Source organism: Pagrus pagrus (assembly GCF_965226575.1).
Source record: "Pagrus pagrus genome assembly, chromosome: 10".
NCBI lineage: Eukaryota > Metazoa > Chordata > Actinopteri > Spariformes > Sparidae > Pagrus > Pagrus pagrus.
Window position 1 is genome coordinate 1,562,013 of NC_140194.1, and position 14,862 is coordinate 1,576,874.

At 41.2% G+C, this 14,862-nt stretch overlaps 1 protein-coding gene across 1 annotated transcript in view; it reads right to left on the bottom strand.

The window, feature by feature from the left end:
* Positions 1-14,862, bottom strand: part of LOC311263535 (nuclear factor of activated T-cells, cytoplasmic 3-like) — a 31,785-nt gene that overhangs the window by 15,780 nt on the left and 1,143 nt on the right. The window contains exons 2-4 of the mRNA XM_084363671.1: positions 9,044-9,755; positions 8,450-8,848; positions 7,400-7,562 (exon numbers count right to left, since the gene is read on the bottom strand). Coding sequence (XP_084219797.1) covers positions 7,400-7,562; positions 8,450-8,848; positions 9,044-9,755 — 1,274 coding nt within the window. The remainder of the gene's footprint in view (positions 1-7,399; positions 7,563-8,449; positions 8,849-9,043; positions 9,756-14,862) is intronic.

Here is a 14,862-nt window from a genome sequence, read left to right on the forward strand (position 1 = left end):
CAATTGTTTTTTGGAGTTTTTTAGAGGAAAAAGTACACACTTTAAAAAAGTGCATACTTTAAAAAAGTACACACTTAAAAGTGTGCACTTTTAAGTGTGTACTTTTAAGTGCACACTTAAAAGTACATACTTAAAAGTGCACACTTTAAAAAAGTACATACTTTTTTGAGGAAAAGGGGAGTAGGCTCCGAAGTCAGAAGTTTTAGAAAGAAAATCTGAATTTTTTGTAAAAAATCTAAATTTTCATCATTTAACTTCTAGAAGTTGAGTCGTTCCAGTCCAGGAAACTGATCTGTGTTGAATTTTGAAGGCTGAAGTCCAAAAGAAAGAATGAAAAGCTCTGAGAGACAGAGTTCATCAGTCTGATCAGACAGCTCAGGCTGATACACGACTTCTCTGAACTTCTGAGGTCGATGGTTCGGTTCTTATGAGACTGTGAATTTTAAAGTCCGAAACCCAAAGTGAGAGTGAAAAGCGCCCAGAGAAGAGCTCCCAGTGTGAAGAGCACCTGGTGGCGCAGTGGGTTTGTTCTGGACTATTAGTAACTAGAAGACTGGGCGCTGGTTCGAATCCTGCTGCCTGCCAGTACCTTGAGCCTCAGTTGTTGGCCTGTGATTTCTCATAGATGGAAGTAGAGGACTATGTGATGAAGCTGACTTACTTTCAGCTCAGACATTTGACCAGATCATGGCATGTATTTAGAGTTTGACAGTGTGCCGTGCCACCTGGAGGCTGCAGGAACATTTCACTGCTGCTGGAAACATCAAATCAAATCAAATTTTATTTGTATAGCCCAAATTCACAAATCACAGTTTGCCTCAGAGGGCTTTACAATCTGTACAGAGACGACACCCTCTGTCCTTCTACCCTCGATTCGAGTGAGGAAAAACTTGCCCCAAAAAAAGCCCTTTTAACAGGGAGAAAAAAAATGCGTAAGAAACCTCAGGAAGAGCCACAGAGGAGGGATCCCTCTCCCAGGACGGACAGACGTGCAATAGATGACGCATGTACAGAGCAGATCAACGAGATCACAATGTATTCAATTATAATGGATGGTTGACAGGAATGAAAGTAGATAAATATTTGTTTAATTTTGTGTGAGTCAAAGGTTTCAAACAGCTGCTTAAAGGACGGCTTGTTAATTTTATGTCCAAAGCCTCCTTGCTTCCATCTTCAAGAAACCACAGGAGCATCTCTCACAACTGAGGGTCCACATACCGGCAGTCAGCTGGACCCGAACCAGCGCGAGAGCCTGTGGTTAATACTAGGCGAGAAACAGACCGACTGCGCCACCAGTCCTCTTCACACTGGAAACACTTCTCTGGGTGCTTTTCACTCTCACTTTGGGTTTTGGAATTCTAGCTTTTCCCTCAAATGTTGTCACAAACTTTTTCTCAAAATTTTGATTTTTTTTATCAACCTTTTTCTCAAATTTCAGACTTTTTTCCCTAAAATTTCTCTTAAAATCCTGACTTTTCCCCAAAAAATACTAACTCCCCCCCCCAAAAAGGATTCTCCTCAAAATTCAGACTTTTTCCCTCAAATTTTTTCTCTAAATTCTAAAAAGGGAAAAGTTAGAATCTTCAGAAAAAAGTTGAGGTAGCAAAAAGTTTAAATTTTGGGGAGAAAAAAGTCAGAATTTAGAGACAAAAAATGGGAAAAAATCGGAATTTTAAGAGATGTTTGAGGGAAAAAGTCGAAATTTTGAGAAAAAGTTTGAAACGTTTTAGAAATTTGAGGGGAAAAAAGTCTGATAATCTTTTTTGGGGGGGTGGGCGGAGTTAGAATTTTGGGGAAAAAGGAGGGGGGGGGGGGAGTCTGAATTTAATTTATTTTTTAAAGAAATCTGAATTTCTAGGGGAAAAAATTAATCATTTAACTTCTAGAAGATGTTTTCCTCCTATTAGATTGTTTCCCCACTCAGTGCCAGTTTCACACATGAAAAGGAAATCTATAAAAGAAGATAATTAGACTTTGCTGTTCGTCTAAGTGTTCCCTGATGCAACTCGTTCCCTGGTGCAATTGTTTTTTGGAGTTTTTTAGAGGAAAAAGTACACACTTTAGACAAGTGTATACTTTAAAAAAGTACACACTTTTAAGTACATACTTAAAAGTACATACTTAAAAGTGCACACTTTAAAAAAGTACATACTTTTTTGAGGAAAAGGGGAGTAGGCTCCGAAGTCAGAAGTTTTAGAAAGAAAATCTGAATCTTTTGTAAAAAAATCTGAATTTTTTGTAAAAAATCTAAATTTTCATCATTTAACTTCTAGAAGTTGAGTCGTTCCAGTCCAGGAAACTGATCTGTGTTGAATTTTGAAGGCTGAAGTCCAAAAGAAAGAATGAAAAGCTCTGAGAGACAGAGTTCATCAGTCTGATCAGACAGCTCAGGCTGATACACGACTTCTCTGAACTTCTGAGGTCGATGGTTCGGTTCTTATGAGACTGTGAATTTTAAAGTTCGAAACCCAAAGTGAGAGTGAAAAGCGCCCAGAGAAGAGCTCCCAGTGTGAAGAGCACCTGGTGGCGCAGTGGGTTTGTTCTGGACTATTAGTAACTAGAAGACTGGGCGCTGGTTCGAATCCTGCTGCCTGCCAGTACCTTGAGCCTCAGTTGTTGGCCTGTGATTTCTCATAGATGGAAGTAGAGGACTATGTGATGAAGCTGACTTACTTTCAGCTCAGACATTTGACCAGATCATGGCATGTATTTAGAGTTTGACAGTGTGCCGTGCCACCTGGAGGCTGCAGGAACATTTCACTGCTGCTGGAAACATCAAATCAAATCAAATCAAATTTTATTTGTATAGCCCAAATTCACAAATCACAGTTTGCCTCAGAGGGCTTTACAATCTGTACAGAGACGACACCCTCTGTCCTTCTACCCTCGATTCGAGTGAGGAAAAACTTGCCCCAAAAAAAGCCCTTTTAACAGGGAAAAAAAAAATGCGGAAGAAACCTCAGGAAGAGCCACAGAGGAGGGATCCCTCTCCCAGGACGGACAGACGTGCAATAGATGTCGCATGTACAGAGCAGATCAACGAGATCACAATGTATACAATTATAATGGATGGTTGACAGGAATGAAAGTACATAAATATTTGTTTAATTTTGTGTGAGTCAAAGGTTTCAAACAGCTGCTTAAAGGACGGCTTGCTAATTCTATGTCCAAAGCCTCCTTGCTTCCATCTTCAAGAAACCACAGGATCATCTCTCACAAGTGAGGGTCCACATACCGGCAGTCAGCTGGACTCGAACCAGCGCGAGAGCCTGTGGTTAACACCAGCTGAGAAACAGACTGACTGCGCCACCAGTCCTCTTCACACTGGGAGCTCTTCTCTGGGTGCTTTTCACTCTCACTTTGGGTTTTGGAATTCTAGCTTTTCCCTCAAATGTTGTCACAAACTTTTTCTCAAAATTTTGATTTTTTTATCAACCTTTTTCTCAAATTTCAGACTTTTTTCCCTAAAATTTCTCTTAAAATCCTGACTTTTCCCCAAAAAATACTAACTCCCCCCCCAAAAAGGATTCTCCTCAAAATTCAGACTTTTTCCCTCAAATTTTTTCTCTAAATTCTAAAAAGGGAAAAGTTAGAATCTTCAGAAAAAAGTTGAGGTAGCAAAAAGTTTAAATTTTGGGGAGAAAAAAGTCAGAATTTAGAGACAAAAAATGGGAAAAAATCGGAATTTTAAGAGATGTTTGAGGGAAAAAGTCGAAATTTTGAGAAAAAGTTTGAAACGTTTTAGAAATTTGAGGGAAAAAAGTCTGATAATCTTTTTTTGGGGGGGTGGGCGGAGTTAGAATTTGGGGGACAAAGGAGGGGGGGGTCTGAATTAAAATTTTTTTTTAAAGAAATCTGAATTTCTAGGGGAAAAAATGAATCATTTAACTTCTAGAAGATGTTTTCCTCCTATTAGATTGTTTCCCCACTCAGTACCAGTTTCACACATGAAAAGGAAATCTATAAAAGAAGATAATTAGACTTTGCTGTTCCTCTAAGTGTTCCCTGATGCAACTCATTCCCTGGTGCAATTGTTTTTTGGAGTTTTTTAGAGGAAAAAGTACACACTTTAGAAAAGTGCATACTTTAAAAAAGTACACACTTAAAAGTGTGTACTTAAAAGTACGTACTTAAGTAGTACGTACTTAAAAGTGCACACTTTTAAAAAGTACATACTTTTTTGAGGAAAAGGGGAGTAGGCTCCGAAGTCAGAAGTTTTAGAAAAAAAATCTGAATTTTTAGGAAAAAAATCTAAATTTTCATCATTTAACTTCTAGAAGTTGAGTTGTTCCAGTCCAGAAAACTGATCTGTGTTGAATTTTGAAGGCTGAAGTCCAAAAGAAAGAATGAAAAGCTCTGAGAGACAGAGTTCATCAGTCTGATCAGACAGCTCAGGCTGATACACGACTTCTCTGAACTTCTGAGGTCGATGGTTCGATTCTTATGAGACTCAGTGAATGTTAAAGTCCAAAACCCAAAGTGAGAGTGAAAAGCACCCAGAGAAATCCCAGTGTGAAGAGGACCTGGTGGCGCGGTGGGTTTGTTCTCAGCTGGTAGTAACCAGACGATCGGGCCCTGGTTCGAATCCTGCTGCCTGCCAGTACCTTGAGTCTCAGTTGTCAGCCTGTGCCACCTGGAGCCTGCAGGAACATTTCACTGCTGCTGGAAACATAAATATAGTTCTTTAATTTTGTGAGAGTCAAAGGTTCCCTGCTTCCATCTTCAAGATACCACAGGAACATCTCCCACAACTGAGGCTCCACATACTGGCAGTCAGCTGGACTCGAACCAGCGCGAGAGCCTCTGGTTATTACCAGCCGAGAGAGAGCAAACCCACCACGCCACCAGTCCTCTTCACACTGAAAGATCTTCTCTGGGTGCTTTTCACTCTTACTTTGGGTGTTGGACTTTAAAATTCACTGAGTCTCATAAGAAGTGAACTGACAACCTCAGAAGTTCAGAGCAGTCCTCTATCAGCCTGAGCTGTTTGATCAGACTGATAAACTCTGTCTCTGAGAGCTTTTCACTCTTTCTTTTGGACTTCAGCCTTCAAAACTCAACCTAGATCAGTTTCGTGGACCTGAACGACTCGAGAATCAAACCCACGACCTCAAATCTTGGAGGCAGCGTCCCTACACTCTGAGCTACTCAGTCAGAGACACCTGCAGGTTGTTTCCTGGAGGTTTTGACTCTGGAAAAAACAAAATCATATTTTGGAAAAAAATCTGGGGGAAGGAAAAAAACCTAAGTTTCTTTTTGTATACATTTTCTTTTCATGTGAGTTTCTTTTTTAAAGAACAAAAATAATTCTGATTTTTTTTCTCCAAAAATTCAGATTTTTTTTCTAGGACAAAAAAACAACTAGAAATTTAAATTATAATATTCTTTTTGTATACATTTTCTTTTCATGTGAGTTACTGGTACTGAGTGGGGAAGAAAATCTTATAGGAGAAAAGACTCTAGAAGAAAAATTATTCAGATTTCTTCTAGGTGGAAAAAAAATTATTGTTTTTCAAAAATTCAGATTTTCCCCCTAAAAATTCTGATTTTTTCCCCTAAAAATTCAGATTTTTTTCTGAAAATTCAGATTTTTTTTCTACGTTGAAAAAACATCTAGAACATTTTTTTTGATTTTTTTTAATAGATTTCCTTTTCATGTGTGAAACTGGTACTGAGTGGGGGAAAAGAAACTGATAGGAGGAAAGAAATCTCATAGAATAAAAGAAATTCAGATGTTTGGTTCTAGGAGGAAAAATCTAGGAAAATACTTTTTTTTCCCTAAAGATTCAGATTTGTTTTCCTAGGTGGAAAAAACATCTAGGACAAAAAAACTGATTTTAGATTTCCTTTTCATGTGTGAAACTGGTACTGAGTGGGGGGAAAAATGATAGGAGGAAAGACATCATATAGAATAAAAAGAATTCAGATTTTTGGTTCTAGGAGGAAAAATCTAGGGAAAAAACTTTTTTTTCCTAAAGATTCAGATTTTTTCCTAGATGGAGAAAACATCTCAAAAAATTCAGTTTTGTTTGGAGGAAAAAAATCTGGAGGGAAATTTCAGATTTTGTTTTTCTTATTTCAGAAATGAAAAAATAATAAAGGAACTTCAAAAGATTATCTGGTCAAACTCCCCCCCACAAAAAAAATCCTCCTGAAATATTTATTGATGAATGAAAAAAAATTTCTTCTGTAAAATTTCTTCTATTTCCTTGGAGAAACAAAAACATTTGCGTATGAAAAAAAAAAATTCCCCTGAAATTTAAGATTATTTTTTTACAAAAAAATCCAGGAGGAGAATATTTTTGTCTTTGTCAAAAAAAAAAAAAAATTGTATTTTCAACTCGGTTTCACATACACAAAAAAAACTTGGATTAACTTGATAGTAAATATATAATAAATAAATAGTAAAAGAAATAAAACAAATACATATAATAAATCCAAAACGTATACACGGATCATGTTTTCATCAGAAGAGAAATAAAAACATGATGCCTGACATGATCCTCTAGAGTTGCTGTATTTTGTGGATTTAACCAAAGAAAAAAAATCTTCACACTGCAACCATCAGCATGTTTCTGTTTCCTGTGTCGCTCAGCAGCACTGTGACTTTCTACACATCGTGCAGCAGGAAGCTCATCTGGCTTCAGCAGCAGCAGAGAATGTGACACCCAGAATAACCCTGCTGGTGTCCGTTACATTTGAGGCCTTGATGGAGCTTTACTTGCCTCGGCCTGCCTCTGTTCTCTGATCCAGAGGATCCACAAGGCTGCTCGGCCCAACATCAGCAGAACACAACCTCAGCTGCTCTCTGAACCATCTACAGTGGTACATCACTGTTCACTCTTAATACAACCTCAAAAACATTTGCATCCTGATAACAGGGCTACCACTAATGACTTTTATCAGTTCAAAAATTCTTGTTAGTCCAACTCACCAAAAAAAACTGTTCAATTTGTAATGATATGAACAGAAAAAGGGAAAAAATCCTCACATTTTAGAGGCTGGAACCAGAAAATGTTTGGTACATTTTCTTTACAAAAAAAATGATGATCAAAATTGCTGTCAGTTGATTTTCAGTTGATGAATTCGGCACACTCTGATACTACTAGATTAATTAACAGACAGTATTATGGCCTCCATTACAGTTCGACCAAGTTTTGACAGGAGAAATAATGCAAATATTTTTGAGATTTTGTTGTGCTAATACTCAGTATCTTGAAACTTGGCAATGGAGCTGCTGTATTTCGCAGAATTTCCCACTGACATTAAATGCCTCCTCCTCAGAGACCTGACCACAGATGTCAAAATTTTAAGGAAATTTTGTGGAGGAACAAAATATAATCAAGCATCAGGGTGGAGTCAGACGGAGCGTGTTTCTCAGTTAGAAGTGAGGACTTACTTTGACGACAGGATGTCCTGCAGGAGTTGCCTTAATGGATCCTCTGCTGCCCTCCGTCTCATAATGTGCCCTGTGGTAGGATCTGGGCTGGACCTCCAGCTTCAGCTCACACTGGTCAAACTGGTTGGGCAGAGGCCAGTCCAGAGGAGGTGGGGATGAGGTCCTGGAGGCAGAGACAACAGACACAGTGTGATCAGATAATTGATCAGGACTGCAACTAACGTTTGTTTTCACGACTAGTTGTTTGGTCTACAAAATGTCAGAAAATGGTGAAAAGGGTTGATTTTTTCTTTTCTTCAAAACTTACTCACTGATCTATCGTTTCAGCTCTATACTGTATGACAGCAATGACTATGTCTTTAGCAGCTGATCTCTGAAGGGAGTTCAAGAGTTCCCAAATTTTTTTTATTTCACTCCAGTTAGAAGATAAAAAACATTGAATGAGACGTTATCCCATTTAGAGGATGTTGAAAGAAAAACATTTTGAGAAATATGCTTATTTGCTCTCTGATATCACTCTGATGTCTGTACAGTCAATATGAAAATATGAAGCTCCTGCTGAGGCCAGTTAGCTTAGCATAAAGACAGCAGACAGGCCGAACAGCTCGCCTGGCTACGACCAAAGTTCAAAAACACACCCAAACAAAAACAGTGAAATAAAAACACCAGTGTGTAAAAGGACAATTCACTGTTTTATGATTTTACGATGTATTATGAGCCAGACTCTTGGCTGGGAGCCGCTACCAGGTGACCTGCAGACACTCCATGAAGTTCCTGCTTGTGCACAAATTAAACAAGCGAGATATCACATTAATCAGGGAGCATTAGAGGTGTTCACAGGTGGACAAGCCGTCCTGTTTCCAGTCTGAGCTCCTGAGCTTATAAGTTTATAGGCATATATGAAGGTGGTACCAATCTCTTCATCTAACTCTGCACCAGAAAGAGAAGAAGCATATTTTGCAAAAGTATCAAACCTTTCCTTTTCCTTATTGACTTCATTCACTTTGTTAAAGTACAAAAACAAAATCTGCCTAATTCATAATAACAGACCTGAACAGAGGAGGGTTTCCAGGTTTGGGTTTGTTCCAGCTGAAGTGGGAGGGCACCTGAAGGAAGAGCTCGGCCAGGCCGTCCTGCTCACGTCCCTCCTCTCCGGGGGAATCCAGAAAAGGTTCCAGTCCGGGGTCTCCTTGACCGGCCAAGACGCCGAGCTGGGTCCCCGACGTCCTCCTGGTTTTGGAGGGGACGTCCAGCTCCTGGTAGCCAGACAGCAGGAGGGATCCCAGGGCGCCGGCGGGGCTTCCCACCCAGGTGTCGTCCGTCACACTGCCTCGTGGAGAGGCACCTGGCGTGGGGCTGGGGGAGTGGTGAGGGGAGGGCGAGCGGGCGTGGGGGTCGGCACTGGAGTGGCGTCGCTTGCCGCAGGGGGAGGTCGGTCTGGATGACGGCCTGAGAAAGGATCAGTTCAAAATAAATATTCAACATTTGATCCAAAAAGGCTGCTTGTCTGTTCTAATCTTTGGTTTTATTGGGTGTCTGACTATGAATGTTTCTTTATCTACAGTACATTTTGATCTCAATGAGACTACTTAGGTAAACACATAAAGTTAAAGGACTAGTCATTTGGAAACCTGATGAATGTACCTGGAGGTGGGCCGGCGGTTCAGCCAGCTCTCCTCGGTGACACTGGTGCGAGGGGAGTGGCAGGGCGACTGACGAGGTGACTGACGAGGCGACTGACGAGGCGACTGACGAGGTGACTGATGAGGTGACAGCGCCGGGCTGAAGGCCAGAGGATGCTGGTACTTCTGCTGCCACAGCTCCACCCCGAAGGCCCCACCCCCGCAGCCCGGGGACCCCAGGGGTGACCCGAGGGGCGACCCAAGGGCGAGGCGGGCAGCATCCCGCAGCTCCCCCTCCACATCGTCGTACACGTGGGAGAAGGACTCGCAGGAGGAGAGGTCGGACATCCAGCTCCTGGAGGACAGGCTGCTACAGGGGCTCGGGCACAGCACCATGTCCCGGTAGCAGGAGTCTAGGGGCAGGTAGAGCTGTCCTCTGGACCTGGACGCCTCATGGTAACCCCCCTCTGCCCCACCCACCGCCAAAACTTCCTGGCTAATGCCCAGCTCCACATGGTTGTTGGGAGCGATGGAGGTGATCTGGATACTTGGGCAGTCAAAGGCTCTGGGGTTCCCCTGGGCCCCATACTGGAGCCCCTGGGGTTGGTAGCCGACATACTGGTAGTCGTCTGCGGGGGGGAAACATGCAGGGTGACTCTGCAGCTCCTGGAGGACGGGCTGCTCGGCCAGAGCCTGTGTGGAGGTGGGCGGTGTCCTCACATCGAGATCTGGACCTGCGAGGTGTAAGAGACGCACCAACATGTAAATCAGACATGAACATTTGCATAGCAAACAGAACCAGTCCTGCACCTGACCGTTAATACTCGTCTGTCAACAGCAGACAGATTCATAAAACGTGGACAGAAACAACATCACAGTGTTCTGTAACAACGACCACTTCCACTAACTTAACGTGCTTTTATGAAATAAAACATTAACCTTAGTGCAGACGCAATATTTCACACTACAAATGCTTTATATTTAATGTGTGTCCAACATTAAAGGCAAACATCTACTGCATCCAGCAGAAGAAGCATCTTTAATTGTGCTGTGTCTCCGTTCTGCTCCGGTTCCTTCAACACTTCGGTTTCTTCAGGTAGAATCTGACTTAATTAATAAAAAGTTCTTTGCTGTGTTTCTGTTCCTGGTCACTGTAAACTGAGTTAGTTTGGGTTAGCTCTGGAAACATGACACTTTATAGACTAAACAATGGGTTGAAGAAAATTCAACAATTTTGACAATCTGTTAATTATTAACATTAATATCACTCAGTTCATCCCAACAGACTGAAGGGAAACACACACCAGTCGTGTGTTGATACACTTTAGTTCATCAGGATACACAACGGTACACACATCAACGTCGTAGACACACCGGCTACTGTGTTGTGACGACTTCTTCTGTGTAGTGTTGCAACAATCAGCAGATTAATCCACAGGTTGACTGACAGAAGTATTTTGATTGGATGGTTAACTGTTCCAGCCTCTGAAACATGTGGATCTGCTGCTTTATGTAAAATTCAGACATTACCTCCTCACTGCCCTTTTCAAATCAATGTGAGATTTCAGGGTTTGGCTTTGAGTCCTCCAAACGAGACTTGGATTCCTCTGGATGAGCTGAATGGAGTCATTTTATGTTTTGGTTGCTTTGTACGAGTTAAAACAAGTCTCCAGCTGCAGCGCTGTTTTACTGTGAAGCTCCGGACATGTTTGTGTTGTTCTTTCTATCAGCATGCAGGTGAGGAGATAACGGCTGAATTTTCATTTGTGGGTGATTTTATCCTGAAATAAAAATGGTCTTTCAACCCTCAAACTCTCAGATTTCAGATCTTAATAACACACACCACGCAACACATGACCTGGGAAACCCCCCCAACACATTAACGCTCCCATCTGATTGCAAAAACACGACACTTAGATGTAAAAGACAAGTTTGAGAAGAAGTTTCGTATCCACCATGCATGAACTAAAGGTCATGATGGAGACAAAGTGCAGTGACACTACAGCAGCAGTTATTGGTTCCTGCACTGGACAGTTGACAGATTATCTACAACAGTTCAGTAGGTTCATTCACACAGCTGTACACACTCCTCACCACAACCCTACTATTAATACCCCTGTTTCTCGCTCTCGCACACACATTGCATGCTACATGCAAAAAAGGCGTCAAAGTGCCAACTGTGATCTGCTCCAGCAGCTCCGCTCGCTGCTCCTGTGCAAGTAACCCTCAATATGCAGGAGGGAGATAAATGCAATGTGATGCAGCAGTTACACCCCCCACCACCACCCCCAACCAGAGAGAGGAGGAGGAGGAGGAGGAGGAGGAGGAGGAGGAGGAGGAGGAGCGCTGCCTGCTGCCAGCTGGGTGCCACAGAGCAGTTAGAAAAGCAGGAAGTAGAAGCCGCTGGCAGACGGGCCGGGCGTCACGCTGTCTGAAACACAACCAGCCTCCGCACATGTACAGTTATCAGCTGTTGGATGTCAGCACACAATGAACTGGTTGTTTATGTCTTTATAACAGAGAGTCCAGTTCATCACCTGCAGATGAAGCAGTCCACCTTTTTCATTTTTATGGCTGATGTCATTTAGTCTAGGACGGATCAGAACTTCAGATAAACACTGAAAATGTTCACGGTACTGCTTCATGTGGACAGAACCGCTCCGAAAGACTATCAATAAAATACTAAAGACTCAAATCGATCTTTTCACTTCCAACAAGCTGAGTTTACACAGACAGACAGAGGAGAGGAGGGTCAAACGTTATGGGACAATCAGCCACCAGAACCTGAAAACGATTCTGATATTTTCATCTCCAGGAGGGTCCAAACAGACTTCTTAGTGTTTGTATCCATTCAGTTTGTTTACTCTGATTTAATGTCATTAGATTTCCTTCAGAGCAACATTTGTACAGACAGAGACACTTACTGGTACCATTCATCGATGAGTTGTCAACTACTGGATTAAATCCACAACTACTGTGATAATCAAGCAATCGATGCGAGTGATTTTTTAAACGAAGAAAAGGTCAAAACTCTCAGACTCCTCTGACAGTAAACTGAATATTATTGGGTTGTGGACAAAACAAGACATCTGAGGACATCAGCTGATCAAAACGTTTTTATAGACCCAACAACTCATCGATTAAACAAGAAAATAACAAAGTTAATCTTTAGTTGCTGCACTTAAAGCCACAGTTTTGCCTCATGTGTCGCTGCTGTCTGATATTTTCAGAGTGACGACTCATTCAACACAAAAAAATGAGGTAGAATTTACTGCAACTGGAACCAGTGAGCATGAAAGGATCATTAATTGATTTGGTTCATCTGCAGAAAACATATACAGCATGTGATCCAGGAGGCTGAGTCTCAGCCCAGAACAGACTTCATGAAGTTTTGGTGCAGGTCCAGAAAAACGGATCCAGGATGTTTTTATTCCACTTTCTTTAACGTTTAATTCTTGGATCTTGATGAAAAATCAGGTTTATTCATGTGGCTGGTATCTTTACATCATGTCTGAGTGCTATTCTAGTTTCCATTTTTGATTAATCTGCAGTTTACTGTCATGATCAACTGATCTTCTATGAAATATCAGAAAATAGTGACGATATAATGAGCACAACACACACGGTGAAGTCTTCAAAAGTCTTGTTTTGTTGACCAACAGTCTAAAAAACCCAAATTAATTCAGTTTATAATCAGAAAAGTTGAAGCAAAGCAACAAATCAGTGAAATAGAGAACCAGTGAACCTTTAGCGACTCGGTCGCTCTGTCAGTGGATCTTTGCACCACTTTGATTCTGACTGAAACATCTCAACAACATTTAGACTGATTGCTATAAATTTGGCTCAAACAATCACGTTTCCTCTCGAGATGAATTGTAATATCGTTGGTGATTCTCTGACTTTTTGTTGAGCTGGGGACGCGTTGTGGTCAAGACCACCTAAACCGAGACCAAAACACAACCAAGAGCAGTGAGAGTCCCACACTGCATGACACACTTAATAAACATGCAAACCACAGACACCAACAGAACAACATTTGCATAAAAACGTCCAGAGTCTCTTGTCGAATATATGTGTGTACATGTGTGAGTGATCATGAGTGGGAGTTTTATTTTGTTTTCTATGAGTAATAAAACACAAACAAACCCTGAGGAGATGAAATTAACTGAACTATTTTTATTCACGTTTCATCATCCACCGAACACAATACGATTTTTGCAAGCTTCAGTTTTCTGGTCGACTCGTCTTCTGAAACAAACCAACATGAAGTACAGAAAGTATCCGACAGTTACTCAGTACAGTGAAATCCCTGCCGTCGTGGTCTCGACTGGTCTCTGTGACCAAAACCGAATGAAAATGAGGACGAGCCTGAGACGAGACAGAGACCATGAAGACCACGAAAAAGTGTTTTTAAGAACAGCTTTGGTCTGAAGGCTGCAGGGCCGAAAATCTGCTCTCAACTTTGGAGACGACGGCTACATTAGATGTTTTCATGAGCATTTCCTGAGCAGGACACCAACATGTAGTGCTGTAACTCTGCTGTCACCCTGCCAGCTATATATATATATATATATATATATATATATATAGCCCAAAATCACAATCACATTGCCTCAGTGGGTTTTACAATCTGCACAGTGAGCGACATCTTCTGTCCTTAGACCCTCGATTCGAGATTCAAGTGAGTAAATATCTGACATTTTAAAAAAAGGGGAGCCACAGAGGAGGGATCCCTCTTCCAGGACGGACAGACAGGAAGTAGATGTCATGTCACCGGAGAGACCAACAAAATCACAGTTTAAGGAAATTATTTAGAATATATGTTGTGTATAGCTAACTGCTAGGCTAGGCTAGGTCAAGTAACATGTCCAGTACTTATGTTTGGTGGTTGTATTTAGTCCTAATTAGCTAATGCTAACATGCTAATACCAAAATTGTGACCCTTGTAAAAAAAAAAAAAGACACCTGTTTGGCATCACTTATGTCACTGTAAGCATGTTAGCGTGCTAGCATTAGCATTTAGCTCTGTGCAAGTACCTGTGTGTATGTCCAGCCTGACAGAGCTGCAGACTCTCGTCATGTTTTATAGAAAAAGCTGCTTATTTATTGTTGAGCAAATTGATTAATCAGCTATTTTCTTAAATGTGAATATTTGCCAGTTTTCTGACAATAAACTCAAAAACCCAGTCCAGACAACATCAAATATGACTTTACATCACAAACACAACATTAGCTGATCAGAATTAACGACAGCAACCTGCCCAACAGCCTGCAGACTTACACATTAAACTACAGCTGACTCATCAATAACACTCATCAATAACACTCATCAATAACACTAATCGATACTGTGAAGAGTGTCTGCAGCTGTGTGGGTCCAGAGGAGGCTGCTTTCTGCACTTCTTCAGCTGATCAACGTTTCAAACATTCAACTAAATCTGACAGCAGACAGCTGGATGTGTCACACGCGCTGAAGTGACACAACATCACTTCCCGTTACAATTTTCAAAGTAAAATCCTATCTGTCAAACAGCGCAGCCCCACAGGGGGGAGTGCGTAGCAACAAGTTACACTGATCTCTTTAACAGAGCTAAGGTCATAAAAGTTTCCATTAAAAGAAAATTATTTTTTTATTTGTACCTTTTTAGCCTTTTTATTGTCTTTATTGACAGATCAGTTTTCCCACTGGAGCAGTGTGGAAGTGTAAGTTTGATTTCTTGAAGTCACCTCACTGTGTCCTTTAATATTTCTTGATATATAAATCTAGTGATGCACAATATGGATTTTTTTTTTCCAGCTTGTATTGTCTGCATGGTGTGTCTCTGCTCAGGTGCAGCAGTT